This window comes from Rhodamnia argentea, chromosome 8, assembly GCF_020921035.1.
Source record: "Rhodamnia argentea isolate NSW1041297 chromosome 8, ASM2092103v1, whole genome shotgun sequence".
NCBI classification, from domain to species: domain Eukaryota; kingdom Viridiplantae; phylum Streptophyta; class Magnoliopsida; order Myrtales; family Myrtaceae; genus Rhodamnia; species Rhodamnia argentea.
In genome coordinates, this window is record NC_063157.1 from 25178517 (window position 1) to 25194315 (window position 15799).

The following is a 15799-nucleotide window of genomic DNA, read 5'->3' on the forward strand; positions in this document are numbered from 1 at the left end:
AGAGTGCTTGTCTGCACTTTCTCAAAGTTGAATTTCTTAAGTTTTGACGTTTCCCCGTGAAAACTTAAAGTATTACCTAAAATTAAACAAACTGTATGTCGATTTACATCTCAACATAGGACTTTTTTTCAAAAGGTTTAAATTTTTTCAATAAAAGTCAAAGCGCGTACCCATGAGATTGGAGAAAAGTCAAAATTCAAAAAGTAAAAACCACTCCAACGGTTCTGATTTAAAATCCTAAAAGTCAAACAAACTAATTTTGTGCTACTTTTATATTTTACTTTAATCTTAATTTAAAGATGTGAATTGGAGAAACCATCCTCTTCTATTCTATTACCCTCGTAACAAAAACAAAACATGGACTTTTATCGCATGAATCATATGATTCATTTACTATTAGGAACCTACGACCAAGAACATTCCGAGCGACTTTCTTTACTTTCCCATTAAAATCTAAAATGTTAGAAAGTTCTAAATAAATTGTATTAGAGCCACGTGCCGGTTTTTTCTAACATTGTAAAAAAGCTAAAACGCATAATCAAAAGTCACTTCGTATGAAGTCCGAAATCTTGCGTTTGATTGCACTTTGACTTTTTTTTTTTTAGCGTGAAACTCCTCAAACTTTCGAAACATTTAAATTTTGATAGATAGATTCTCATGCAATTTTTTTTTCATAATTTTTAAAAGTTCGAATAATCAATTTAATTTAGTTGGTCAAGTAAATAGCTGCTTTTGCTTAAAAAAACATGCAAACAAAAGGAAAGGAACAAACGTTGGAATACTTTTTGTAGCTTCCGTTAATACCAAGGTCAACGAGGAAAGCGCAGCATCAAATTCTCATGAAAAGGTCGGCATTTGAACCGACGTGCCGTTTGCTCTTTTCTTTTTCTCTTCTCGGGCTTTGACATTTGACGTGGTCAAGATGTCCCTGTCCTGTAATTTCCTGATAATATGAGGACCTTTCAGCAAATTTTTCGACACGACGTTAATCCCACGGTCTAACACAATAATTTGATTGATCGATTACATCACGAATCACTAAACGGAGTATGTTTTTAATCCCGTCTCTATCATCACATGCCGTCCACGATATTGATTACGTATTGAGTTATTATATCTAATATGAAGTCATTATATCATGTACAACTTTATATTTATTTATGGAAATTTTGGCACATTATGAGTAATATTAAATGCCTGGTTACCACGTAGGCCCGACCCAAGCATCATTGAAGAATGGTAAGTAATTGTGAGATACCTTACAAGATACTACTTATATAACTTTATGGGTTAATACAAAAAAAAAATCTCAAAATATGTCTATGATGACATAAATATCCCAAACTTTTTTTTTGTCACTAAAAAGCACTAAACTTGCTCATTGTGACACAAATTACCTTAAACATTTTATTTTGTGTCGTAAAAAATCGAACATATATCAGTGTGACAAATATACTTTGAATGGAATTGTAACAAATGGTACCCACATGCATGAGTTTGGGCTTTTTCGTGACATGAGAAAAGTTACTGTACCTGTTATTTACAAGCACAAATAACACGAACAATCTTTAAATTTTGGCTCAATACCTAATACCGTCCATGTACTTTTAATGTATCTATCATGGTCCGGTAACTATTGGTATTGTGGTCATTTGGTTTGCTCAAACAACAACTTAGACATTGCTTGATGATGTAATTATTGTATGTTGAGTTGGATCTTTGAAAATAATGATGCAATATGTTCATCTTTTTATCCATTTACTTTAGGAAAAGAAAAAAAAAATAGGGTGTTAACATGTCCATCGTCATTTGGCCATATATATTATTATATATTGATTTGACATGAATATCTTACTTGGATAATTCATGTGTGAATATTTTTGTTGTTGTCCACCATTCATATTTAACGGATTAGATGTCAAATCAATAGATTCCTATAATTTGGATGGACGAAAAGATGGTAATATGTTCATATAGCGTAGGACTAAACTGAACATCTATCAATAAATCAGGGTTATATTGAACAAATTAAAATGTCACGGACGATATTGTATATTAGATCAAAGTTCAAGCACGTTTGCGTCATGCGTCATTTTCCTTTATTCACAAAGCTTTCAATATTATTAATATTATTTTTTTTGCCACAGATTGGTTAGGAGCATGATAACATTTTTAGAAGTGGATTTCTACTTTAGATGTGTTTCTAAAACAGAAATTCGTTTGGTAATTTAACTTTTGAAATAGAAATCCGTTTGATAAAAACTTTTACTTTTGAAAAAAAATTTGACTACTGAAGTGAATTTTCACTTTTGAAGTTATTTTTCTCCCAATTTGAAAAGTTTTAAAAAAATTACTTCTCGACTCAAGAAGTATTTCTTTTGACCAAAAAAAAAAAAAACTCAAGAAGTATTTATTTCCTTACCATCTTTTCATTACACCATAACCCTTTTTTCGACCATGCTTGTCGCCCATCACCAACCACCAACCTTCGCCAGCCGCAACCTATTACCACCCTCAACCACCGCCGACCATTGCCCACCACTCGCCACCGGGGCCACCCGCCGACCTCCCTTCGCCGCCAACCATCGCCCACCGTCGACCTTCACTAGCCGCCGCCCACCACCACCGACCATTCTTGAACACCGCCTATCGACCATTGCCGTCCGCCACCAACCCTTGACTAATGCCCCACTCGTTGTCAACCACCGCCACCTCCGGCCGTTGACCGTCACCTACCACCTCCATCGCCGAGTCACCATCTCTAACCACTAGAGTAAAAAATAAATAAAAAAATTATTTTTAAAATGTCATTTTAATAAAAAAAATTTTTAAAAGAATTTTAAAAATTTAAAAATGAAGTAGAAATTTTTCGGCAATTGATAATAATTTTTCATATAATATTTTTATGTTAATAATGTTTAAAAAGTAGAAAATTTCAACTGTTACCAAACGAATTTCTTTGATCGTAAATCAACTTCCGAAGCAGAAGTAGAAAAATCGACTTTTGTTTCTGAGTAGAAGTAGGAAAATCAATTTTTGGCTAGAAATTGATTTATGAAGTAAAAGTGTTACCATGCGCGCCCTAGCTCACGGACTCGAGGGACAGAGTTGAAATGGTGAATGCATACCTAAGTCTAAAGGCATGCCGAAACGAAATATCTTAGATGGCTTCACCGTCTGCGGAACTAGTCGTACATCTAACCCCATTTGGGCTCATCCAAACGACGCGAGACTTTATCCACGTTAAGAAGCAATACTTGAAATCTCTACGAGAACTCGTATTATTTTTTTGTAAATACAAAGCACAGGGGCTACGTCTGGGTCACGTGATCACCGCCGCAACTAGCCAGCGAAGCATCACTCTTCGCTCCGCCGTTGAGGCCGACGCTCAGCTTCACCGTCTTCTCTCCGAGATCTCCCTCCCTTTCCCTCTCTCTCTCTCTCTCCCTCTGTGGAAACCCTAGTAGAGCACGGATGGCGAGATCGCCGCAGCGACACCACTTCGTCGTCGTCGTCTTCCTCTCCCTCTGCGTCCTCCTCCTCTACTGCCACTCCAACACCTCCCTTTCCGCCTCCATCTCTGCCTCCCAGAACCCTAACCCGGACCCCCGTTTCCTCCCCAATTCCCGTCCGGAAACCCGAGCGCCGACCCCTGGTTTCACTCTCCTCATCAAGGTCCTCGCCTTCAACCGCCTCGACTCCATCTCCCGCTGCCTCCGCTCCCTCGCCGCCGCCGACTACGTCTCCGACACCGTCCACCTCCACGTCTACATCGACCACTTCGATAACAGATCGGGCGACGTGGAATCGAGCTTGGGTGCTTCGCGTAAGATTCTGGATTTTGTCGATGGTTTCAAGTGGGAGTTCGGCGACAAGCTGGTGCACTATCGGACGGGTAACGCGGGGCTGCAGGCGCAGTGGTTGGAGGCGTGGTGGCCGAGCTCCGACGACGAGTTCGCCTTCATTGTCGAGGATGATCTGGAGGTCTCGCCGCTTTTCTACAAGTTCGTTAAGTCCGTGATATGGAACTATTACTACAATGCTTCGAATTTTAGTCCGATGATATACGGAGTGACGCTTCAGCGACCAAGGTTTGTCCCAGGTACCTTTCCATTTGTAGATTTCTCTTGGCAATTTTGTGTTCACTTGAGTTGTCGAAGTAATATATGAGGGGAGATGGAATGATGCCAATGGAGCACAGGTTGAATCTGCCGTTTGGTTTAACTTAACTTTTGCAACACTAGCTCTGTGGTTTTAGGTTGAAAGGTGATGTCTATTCGATGATCAGTAAAGGATTCGAGTATTCTTAGAGATGTCAAGAAGGCTTGTTGTGATCTCACCGATGCTAACTCTAAAGTTTTTAAGATGGCAGCTCGATTTTGAACTCCTGTAGACTCTGCCAAATCTTTTGTCATCAGTGCTTTTAGATTTGAGGCTTTTCGTCTAAATTATGCTGGGCAATCTGGTTTCGCTTCTGGAACTGTGGAATTTTTGTCAGCATAAATGGGCACCAAGGTCTCAGTATGGATTGCAACATGCGAAAGAGTATGTAGTTGACTAGTGATGGTAATTGCAAGACAAAAGATTTTGGATATCCAGTCTAAGCATATATGACTGCTATGATTTTATTGGCAAACTGTGGTCTCGTCTTTACTTTTCATAAAAACTCCTTACAGTTGAGTCGATTAATGTTTGGAGAAGATTTAAGGTTTTCTTTTTTGACTTGACCAGGACACCAGAACATTTTTAAATACCTCAAACTGGGGCAGAGTGTTTTCTTTTAATGAATAATTGCTGGCAGAGTATATACTGGTTGTTATTTCAGATATAATTTGTAGTCACTCTGAGAGAACTGTGTTCTTAAAATGCTAGTTACATGTTTCCATGTGCAACGTCTCGGTAGTCGCCACAACACCAGGTTGTTGTCTTTCTTATATTTGTTTATTTATTTTAAAAGCTGGTAAATTCAAGTGAAAAGCCACAAAAAATCCCAAACTATGCCAATTATGACGTATTTACCCTAAACTTTTTCTTGACATGAAAACCCTAATTATGCCCATTATAACACATTTATTCTAAAATTTTTCTTGTGACATAAAAAACCACAAACTTGAAAATACAATATATTTACTTGCCGTTAAGATTCCATTAGACGATTTTTCAGTCAAAACAATATTGTTCTTATTTTACTTAAGCTGCGTGGGCGCCTTGTCAACACCGTTTGTTTTCTGGTGTCCGTGTAGGTAGATTTTTACGGTGCTCATTGACGAAACCTTGATAGTAGGTAAATCTCCCACACAAGTTGGGATTTTCGGTCTCACAGAAAAAAGTTTAGGGTAAATGTGTCGTAGTGAGAATAGTTTGGGGTTTTTGGTGGCTTTTGCCCGAAATTCAAAGCCATACTAGTAATTTCTAGCATATATCTATTGGTAACATAATAGACAACTAGTCCCACTTTTTTGCATGACTTGTCCATGGGAAGACGTGTATGTTATATAGGATCATATAAACAAAACAAGATAGGAGCCTCTCTGGCTGACCGGGAAAAGAAGAAAAACAAATGAAAAGATCTCTGATGATGAAAGCATTGAGAATCGGACCTTAAACGGGTGGGGACTTGATGCTTAGTGAGTTGCCATTTCTTGTTGCCCTTTCAACTTTAGACCGTCTTTTTTCCCCACTAATTTGTAAGGAAGTCAAAACTATCTCCTGGATCCTTCGATTTGCATGATCCACATCTCTCACTGGATGTGCAGGTATTATGTAATCTATTAAAATATGTTTGGTTGCTATGGCCAGGTAAGCATGGGAACAAACTGCAGGTTGATGGCAGAACTCGAGTTTTCCTGTATCAGTTAGTCGGGACTTGGGGTCAGATTCTCTTTCCAAAGCATTGGAAGGAGTTTAGGAGGTGGTATGACTATCACAAGGCGAAGGGCATCAAGCCAATTCTTGAGGGAATGGTAGTTTGAATATCTTTTTCCTACTCTGTTCCTATCACATTGATTATCTCCTCATCATGTTCATTAGATGACTTGAGTCTGGAAATACAGGTGACAACGGGATGGTACAGAAGGCTGGGAGAGAAAATATGGACTCCATGGTTCATAAAATTCATTCATGATCGTGGATATTTCAACTTTTATACCAACTTTTTACAAGAAAGGGCACTTAGCATCTCTCATAGAGATACTGGTGTCAACTATGGTAAAACAGCTGGGCCAGATTCTCATCTTCTGAATGAAGCTCCTCATGATTTCAGTCTTCTTGAGATGCAGCCCTTGAGTAATCTGAAGTGGTATGATTTTTGTTTTAGAGAGGTGCTTCCTGGTAGGGTCGTTAGGAATTTCAATGACCTTGGTGTTGTTCTTGACACTGTGCAAATAAATGAGACTATAGTGCTTGTGAGCCTCTTTGGGTTTCAAGAGATCATCATCAGGAACATGCTCTGCCACTTTGAGAGGCTGAATATTCGTAACTACATACTTATGGGCCTTATGTCAGATTTGCTGTTTGATCTTGCTAGAAGGGGACATCCTGTTATTGCTGCAGACCAGTTTCTGGATAGTGTGGGGGCTAATGAACTGAAGGGACCTGTGAATTCCTCTCCAGAGTTGATCAAGAATGTTATGACGAGTACATATGCGATTAAGAAATGTTTAGAACTTAGATACAATGCTTGGGTGGTGGATGCAAACATGCTCTTTCCTAACGGAGGCATGTTTCAGGCCTTGACCGACTCCACCTTTGACTTATATGTTTGGAAGAGCTTGGGTGTGATTTTTGTTCAGAGATCCTCTGCTGTCAGGAAACTATGGCTCAATAATTTTGTGCATGCAGTTGAAGCAGGAGATTCTTTGTGGGATAAGCTTTCAATAGCACGGGAAAACGGCAATTTTGCAGACATAGCAGCAAGTTTTCTAGAATCCAAGAGGGTGAGGGTCAAGAGGATTGACGATAGAAGCCTCGGGGTTGACATTGGCAGAAGCATTGTCGACCAGGCTTCTCCTGGATTAGAAAACAAGGTACTGTACTGGTCTGCTGATACTGCTCCGGATGTAATTCGGAAGCGACTTGAAGAGTTGAAAATGTGGACCCTAGATGGTGATGACTCTTGTTCGGCAGTGGTTTGTCATCAATCATAGCATTGGTTCGGTTTTCCCAATTTCGGCGATTTGGCTAATTTTAACACTAATTCTTTTGTACAAACGCCATTATATTGACCAATTTTTCACGGTTGCTGGGAATGCCTATGGCAGAAATATTGTTGGATTTTTCGGGTGACAGCCAGTCAACATGAGTGATGGTTGGGGTCGGACTCAGCTGAGTTCGCGCAAATGAGGAGTCATGTTCTCTACTCCAGGCTCATGTTTCGTCTTCTCATGGAGTCAGAGAAATTGAAAGAACACATCAAGTTTATGAGGACTTGTCAACGCCAATTGCACTTGCTGCCAAGTGCCAAGGGGAGAAAAATGAAACATGGTCTTGCTTTATATTTAACCACGTGAGTCGAGATGTTTGTGATTTCAACCGAAATCCACATTCCAGCTAATGAAAATTCAGAAATATGTCTATCGCCTTATGAGGCAGTTGCCCTAGAATTCGTGAGTAAGGTTCCAACTTTAAATTCAACAGATGACTGGCCGCGAAATCATTGATAAGGACTTTCCTGGTCTGAGTTGAATGTTTATTTTCTTCGCTAAATCACATAGGCCAACCGTTATAGATAATCTATTTTCCTGCGTCCTAGTTAATGGGGTCTGACTTGGAGCTCACATGATTCACCTACCGGGATGAGCTGTACCACAAATATTCCTCTTACAATGGGCAAATGGATGATTGAACGCAGACGTTTCCTAGGCCACGTAGTAGAAATTACAGATTGGGGGATGGCCAATGAAGAAGAGCTTCCGTGCTCCCCAGGTTAGTAAAGGCCCCGGCATGTTGTTTTCCACACAAAGAAACGACGATGTCCAGACTTGCAAAGAAATAGAGACAATGAATAAATGCCCAAGAAAATTATTTACAACTTTCTTCCTCGGAGCTTCAATTCTTCCATCCATATGACTTTGCCTTTTCGGCTCAACCGTTTGTGAGGAAATCACGCCTAAATACACAATTTGATGTCAATCTGCTTACAGGAGAAGACCTCAAAAGAAAGGAGATTCAACACTTAAGCTACCATCACCCCTTGATACACACACCGATAGGTCCTGGCCAAATTTATGGAGTTGATTGCTCTGCTTGGGGCTGATCCTGCTTGAACCTTATGGATAGCTGGCGAGAATGAGGAGACTTCCATCTATATAATTCTTGTGGTGAATTGCCCCCGAACACCACTCACCATCCCTTTCATCCTTTCCATCCTCTGCCTTTTGGGTTCAGGCGACCGACATACGCATGCTACGGCTGCGGCCAATTGGACAGCAAGCTTCTCTGTTGGAGCAGGGACTGTAATTTCACACTGAGTCCCGATTGTGCGCTCTGGCCTACCAAAAAATATTTGTTCGTCGGACAGGGGAAAAGTTCAACATTTCTTGCACAAGCATCCCTTTGGCTCTCGTGAACACCCTTTGGCTCTCATGAAATGAGGATAATGATGATTATGCTCAGCATGTAAGAAATGCTGCTCGATTGAGAGCTATTCCTGCCATCACTGCCCGTCCTTCAGAATTCACAAATCATGTGCTGAGCAAATGCCGCGAGCAATCCAACATTTCCCACATCCACAACATCCTCTCGTCCTTCAGAATTCACCTTGAGAGGCCGCTTACAGTCTTTTTCCTTGGTTCTTAAGTTGCAGGGTAGACTTTGCAGTCAGCATTTGAGATCCTAGCTGATGTGCAAACTCTTCTGAACGTCCATTTTGGAACATACTAGCCAGCTTCTGCAAGCCAAACAAACGGATCTAAATCGTCTACTTTCTCTCCGACCACAAAAGCATGCACTTTATCACGTGTCTGAACCCAACTAAAACCAGGGTTCTTTTTCACTGCCCTTGACTTCATCAATTCTCTCACTCTATCTGCCTCATCCCATCTCCCTGCTTCTGCGAATAAGTTGGAAAGAAGTACATAGTATCCACAATGATCTGGCTTCAACTTGAACAGATGATCAGCCGCCCAACAGCCCAACTCTATATTCCCATGCATACGACATGCCCCCAACAAAGCACCCCAAATATTAACATCTGGTTTGAAGGCTAGGCCTTTAATTAGTTCCAGAGCTTCTTCAAAAAGGCCAGCTCGGCCAAGAAGATCAACCATACAAGCATAGTGCATCTGTGTTGGCTCAAGATTCTGACACCGCATTTCTTTAAAGTACTCCCTTCCCTTCTCAATGAGCCCTCCATGACTACATGCTGATAAGACTGCAATAAATGAAACAGAATCATATTCCACACCATCATTCATCATTTCTTCAAAAAGGTTGATAGCAGTCTCTATTTCACCCAGCATCCCGTAACCCATGATCATAGTGTTCCAAGAGGCTACATCCCTGTATGGCATACGGTCAAATACTTCTCCAGCAATATCAATCTTTCCACATTTCATATATAAGTCCAGCAATGAGTTTGCAACAAAGAGATGCATATGAAATTGTTTCCTGACCAGTAGACCATGGATTTCTTTACCATGCTTGATTGCGGCTGTGTTTGCACAAGCTGAGATAGCTCCAACAAAGGAAACAATGTCATAGTTCATTCCCATAGAGTGCATTTCTTTTAATAAACTAAGAGATTCCAAGCAATAACTAGTTTGAGAATAGCCGACAATTAGTATATTGTATGTTACTTCATCTCTCTGTGACATGCTGAAAACTTTTCTGGCAAGGTTCAAGCAGCCACACTTTGCATACATATCTGTCAAGGCATTGGAGATGAACACGTCAAAGGATTCTCCCATGCGAAATGTCCTTGCGTGGATCTCTTTTCCGGTAGAAAGCAAACCCATCCTAGCGCAAGCAGGAAGCACGTTTGTGAAACTTAACGAGCTCGGAACTTCACCATGAACTTGCATTTCTCGTATAAGATTTATAGCTTCAACCTCTCGCCTGTTTTGAGTGAAGTTAGCAATCATAGCATTCCACGACACCACATTGTAGACCTTCATTTTATTAAACACCCTAGAAGCCTCAGTTGGATGGCCTGATTTTGCGTACATGTCAATCAATGAGTTGGAGATGAACAAATCAGTTTCCACACCCATTCGTATGCTGTATGCATGCACCTCTTTGGCCAAATCAAACAACTGTAATTCAACAAGCACAGGAAGCATACTAGAAATGGTGACAGAGTCTGGCTTCAGACCCTCAAAGACCATTGACCTGAACATAACCAAAGCATCTACATTGCGCTCCCCATAAGCAAAACCCGTTATTATTGCATTCCACGAAACCTCATTCTTCTCAACCATCTTGTCGAAAAAATGCCTCGAAGCCACTCCATTCCCACACTTTGCATATGCATCCACCAACGCATTCCCAACAGTCACATTTGTAACCAGCCCAACCTTGACCGTGTAAGCATGAATCTGAGACGCCATGACTTCATCCTCGAGTCCGGCGCATACTGGCAAAACACTAATAACGCTCACCATGTTAGGCCTCATCCCAGACCTCGAATTCATGTTGTTGAAAAACTCAAACGCCTCCTCATACAAACCATTCACCGAAAAGACTCCGATAACAGTATTCCATGAAACGACGTCCCTCTCAGCCATTTCGTCAAACACCTTCTCTGCGCCTCTCAAATCCCCACAGTTACCGTAAAACTGCAAAAGAGTGTTCCCCACGTAGACATCGCCATTGAAACCCAACTTGAACACGACCACGTGAATTTCCATCCCCTTCTTCACTTCCACAAAATCAGCACAAACCTTGAAAACAAAAGGGAACGTGTGGCCGTCAGGTCGAACCCCACTCCTGATCATCGCGTTGTACGTCTCAAACCCATCATGAGCTCCACACACGGAGTGAGCCCGGATGAGAGTGTTCCACAAGAAGGCCGTGTGGCAATGCCCAAACGTCTGACGGAACAAGACGCGACCCGCTGCGATGTCCCCATAACCAGCGTAGCTCAGGATGAGCGAAGCGCAGAGAGAGACGCTGCGAGGGAGGGAGCGACCCACGATCCCCAGAGCGTGGCATTGCTTGGTCCGGCGAAGCGACTGCGATATTGAGCAGACGGCGAGGAGGTCGGCGTGCGTTTCTTTGCTCCGGGTCGACGGAGCCGCGGAGAGGCTCGAGCACGGTGATAAAGATTTGATTTTTGTTGATAATGCTAAGAGAGGATTGCGAAGGGACTTGAAGGCATGGTGACATGGTAACATGTAGAGAGGACAGGGTTACGAACTTACGAGGATTCGCGAATGTCGGATCGCCGACACGCCAGAGCATCGGGTGTCGAAGATCCACAAAGCTGACGATGGGTGTTGCCTCCAGTGTTTTAAGACCAGAAAAAAATAGTAGAGGGTGCTAAATTTTAGCTTAATATGGAATGTGATGTATAAATTTTGAATTTATTTAATATGATTTATGAATTTTAGATCAATGTGCAATATCATCCTGAATTCTGAATTTATTCGGTGTGATTTCAGGACTTTTAATACTCGTTTAATTTAGTCCATAGAATATAAATATATTGAGTGCTATTTTTTCATTAATTCAAATCCATTGATAATATTGAATATTTTCATATAATTTAAGGGCTAGATTGAACATAAATCAGAAGTTCAGAGATCGCATTGAATAAATTTAAAGCCCAGAAACGACATTATATATTAAATAAAAGTATAAATATCATTTGTGTCGTTACCCTTGTTGAACAACGTGGATCTTTGCCTTGACCTATAAGAGTTTGATACTCTCGTTGGTGGCTCTCGCTGTCTCAATCGTTGGATGACATGAATATGAAAGTATGCTTGTGGCAATTGTATCATCTAACTGAAGATGAGAACAACATGGAGCAAAAAGATTCTTGCTTTATCAATGACAACGTTGCATAGAAACACTTATTCATCATCTCTCCCAAGATCCTTGTGTTTAACGTGTAGTGAACCTGCAGGATTCAGGTAATAATTTCATAAAAAAGAAAGCCGAAAAAAATAAGGCGAAAAAAAGGGTATGATCTTTGAATGGGATGCTTCAATGTTCTAGTTCTGCCCATTTGTTGACTTGGCTTCGGTTTTGAATTCTGAATCTTTTATCTTGTACTTGTACCAGGAAGCCCAAAACACATAGTTTGCCAGGTTGAGGCAACTCAGCACAGCCAGGAACCAGTAGAACAGGTTCAGCTTGTTCGAGTTCAGGTTCTTCCCGTGCAGCCACCCTTGCTTGCTCGGGGCGATCCTTCTGGTGACCGAGTTTATGATGTTGACAAAGATGGTGCTCAGGAAGTAGCCGAAGGATAGCGACAGCCACGTGAAAGAAGTAGATAGCGACCGCATTCCCAAGGGTGCCTCCTTGTAGAAGAACTCTAGCAATCCGACCACTGTGAACATATCGGCAATCCCGAATATGCCGTATTGGAAAGAGAGCCAGAACAAGCTGATGGGATGCAACGGATCTTCAATGGAGCGATTCCTTCTCTTCACTTCGATCAATCCCGCGATCGACATAGAGATGATTGAAAGTACGAGCCCTACTCCGACGCGCTGGAGCTGTGTGATGCCCGTCGGATGTCCTGTGATTTTTCTAGCGAAGGGAACGAAAACAAACTGGTAGGAGGGTATGAGGAAGGACATGAAGAACAGGGGTATAACGGGGATCGATGCAGTCGGGAATTTGAATGAGCCAATGTAGGGATCCATGAAGTAGCCCTGTTGTACTGAGAATGTTTGCAGTTGTGCCATGCATGTGTTCATTATGATTGTGCTGAAAAGTATGGGAAGCATCCTTGTGAGTACTTTCACTTCTTCGACTTGGGTTACTGTGCAGACTTTCCAGGGATCTGCATTTGTTCCGTCGCAGAGAATAGCCGCTTTGTCCAGGAACCTGGTTGATGGAAGGGATCCGTTAATCAATACTAAAAGAGAAGGATTTGTTAGTTGAACAAAGATTTTTGGTACTCGTTTGTTGGTTTTAGGAACAAAGGTTACTGCTGAAACCCGAATGGTCTAGGAGTTTTGCAAGTAACTTTCTATATGGACTATGGAAAGATTTCAGTTTAGTACCTGAATTGGTCGGTATGTGGAATTTTCTCTTCAGATGGATCTCTTTCTTTCTCACTAATCTCATACAATTCGTCCGGGCTTACTGGTGGAGTTAAGTGTCTATTCCGAATTGAAACCACGATGACCTGAAATACCATAATTACAGATGATTACTGCTTATGCTAATTGACCAAGCACATACGGTTAAGTGTGTCGACGAGAAAAACCTGTGCGATCTTCAACAGAGGACTGTTCCCATGGGGAGGAAAACGGTAGAATGGCTTTCCAATAGCAAGAACGATGAATCCCAATAATGCGGTCATCGTGCCGATAAAAAATCCCCAATACCAGGACTTATTCATGTTAACCCACACAACACCAGTGACTCCAATGATGCCTCCAAGAATTGTACTGAGCAAGTACCAATTAAAGTAACTCGCAAGAGCCTTCCCTCCATCGATACCGTTCCAATATAACTGATCGCCACCGAGTGCCGGAAGAGCACCCTTAACTCCACCAGCACCAAGTGCGAGCAGAAACATAGAGGTGTACAGAAAGAGTGCTTTGCCTCCTTCAACACATGATGATTTGCCGCAGGGGTCAGGGTGAAGATTCTTGGAATACGCTTGAATTGTGACCATAACAAGGGCCTGCATATGATATCAGCATCCTGTGAACACCAAAGAAGAAGAAAGAACATCCTTTGTCCTGCGCTTAAGGTTTAAAGCTATATTGAAAATTACCACAACTTCCATGGAGCCAAATATCAGACAAGTGTAGAGTCGATTTATGTAAGTGTCCGAGATGAAGCCACCAATGAGCGAGAGCAAGCAAACCGAGCCCATGAAGTTGGTGAGAGTATTTGCAGATGTTGACAGGCTGAAGTAGAGAACATAGGAAAAGTAGAGGACCATGGTTGACATGTTGGCCACAAACCCGATATTCTCCAGCGAGGCCAATCCTGCATTATCGGATTAGGGTGAAAAAATTACCTCTGAAGTCATTTACTCTTTCTACAGAACAATTTCGCGAAGTGAAAATTCACGATCAAGTTCAAATGGACATGCTCACCGAACACAAACATGCAAGCCCTGTAACCACCCTTCTTCATGCTCGCCGAGCTGAGGGATATGTCCACATTCTTGTCAACCTGCACCATTGGATAGGACAAAATAAGGATAAAGGGAACGGGTTGATAAGTGGAAAAAGTGGCAGGAGTATGAAAATAGTAATGTGATGGAAACCACCATTGCTGATTTGTATTATAACTCCTGGGATGATCTCTTGATGAGTCGAGCTCGTATGATTTGCCGGGTCTTTGTGGCTATGCATAACACAGAATGGGGTGGTAGCTATATATACACGCATATCTTAGGACATATCAATTTTTCCCTCTTTGTCTCATCTTCAGTAGATATTAGATACTGCAGACTTCTTCTCTAGTTTGCATAAGCAGCTGAAATAAAGCACCTGCACTGACAGATGAAGTCCAAGAATATTGGCAATTGGAGATACCTTGTTATACCTCCATTTGTTGATTTGACGGCTCTTCATTCTCATTCCAAATTTTGTACTTGAAGAACTTTATACTGCCAAACAATTTCTTGAAATTCCTAATGCGAGGACAAAAAATGACATGGGCAATTCTAGCATGTCGAGCCCGTTACAGTAGATTCAAATTTCTGCTCATTTAGCATCGTACTATCTTAATGGAATGATCTTCACCGTCAGATCAGATCAGGCTAGAGGAATGGGAAACCTGGTTTGTTGGTTTTCATTTAGCTTTTGTAATCTGTAATGACTTTTCATGAAAGTTCACCGGCAGCTCGTCTGGGAAGTCACTAAGCATTTGGCAAAATCACTATTGACCGACATGAAGAACTTGCCTATCAAGTAAAGAAGTTACTAAATTTAACCAATGCGGAAAGCCTACCTGCGATAATATATTGAAACACATTGTTATGACCAGAAATTATTAGCTATGCTTTAAAGTTGCAAAAGTGGAATAGTATAAAAGTTATTTTTAACCTTAAAAGTCATCAAAAACGTGACGAAGGTACTGACTATTGATAGGTCCGCTTATGAATCATTAGCTCCCTGCCACTCAATGTAGGACTCGTTTGTTACAACAGGCATTGAGCTGCACTGCTATGATATGGGATCATCACTATCTCGACTAGATTGACAGCGAGCAGGGAAGATGCTTTTGAATAGAGATGGTACTTCAACAATTGTATTGCGACTTCTTTGTATACAAGAGCAAGATAGGTTTGCCAGTGTACAATGTTTCCCTGTGAAATTGTGTGGATTTACAAATGCTTTATGCAAAACGATATTGCATTGCATCAACAATACACACCGTTCCACTTTCTTGCTTGTTTTTTGCTGTATCAGACCTCAGCGGTTTCATCTCCAACACCTACTTGAACCGACTTTGTACGTGTTGGGTTATCAGGTCCTTGGAAGTTCTGGTACATACACGCGTAGTTACAAATTGCTGGACACAGATGATAGCTTTTACAAAGGATCTCCATTCTGATCCTTGTGGAATTGCATTGCACAGGACTTTGTCTTCCTTTCTTTTCTTCGTTACAGACCGTCTCTTTACTCCCTTGTTTACCATCATAAATAATCTGTCTTTGGCATTT

The 15799-nt window shown here is 41.3% G+C and overlaps 3 protein-coding genes across 3 annotated transcripts; 1 reads left to right on the forward strand and 2 right to left on the reverse strand.

The window, feature by feature from the left end:
* Positions 1-3349: 3349 nt before the first annotated feature.
* On the forward strand, positions 3350-7357 carry LOC115735254. The gene is made up of 3 exons (XM_030666397.2): positions 3350-4102; positions 5800-5963; positions 6054-7357. The coding sequence occupies exons 1-3, from the start codon at positions 3475-3477 to the stop codon at positions 7143-7145; spliced, it is 1884 nt and encodes a 627-aa protein (XP_030522257.1). The 5' UTR covers positions 3350-3474; the 3' UTR covers positions 7146-7357.
* A 1519-nt stretch (positions 7358-8876) lies between these two features.
* On the reverse strand, positions 8877-11433 carry LOC115735253 (pentatricopeptide repeat-containing protein At4g14170-like). The gene has a single exon (XM_030666396.2). The coding sequence runs from the start codon at positions 11328-11330 to the stop codon at positions 8877-8879; it is 2454 nt and encodes an 817-aa protein (XP_030522256.2). The 5' UTR covers positions 11331-11433.
* A 719-nt stretch (positions 11434-12152) lies between these two features.
* Positions 12153-15685, reverse strand: LOC115735380 (protein NRT1/ PTR FAMILY 4.5-like). The gene is made up of 6 exons (XM_030666604.2): positions 15548-15685; positions 14223-14301; positions 13895-14112; positions 13379-13801; positions 13173-13297; positions 12153-12993 (listed from the first exon to the last, which is right to left on the reverse strand). The coding sequence occupies exons 1-6, from the start codon at positions 15683-15685 to the stop codon at positions 12153-12155; spliced, it is 1824 nt and encodes a 607-aa protein (XP_030522464.2).
* Positions 15686-15799: the final 114 nt, after the last annotated feature.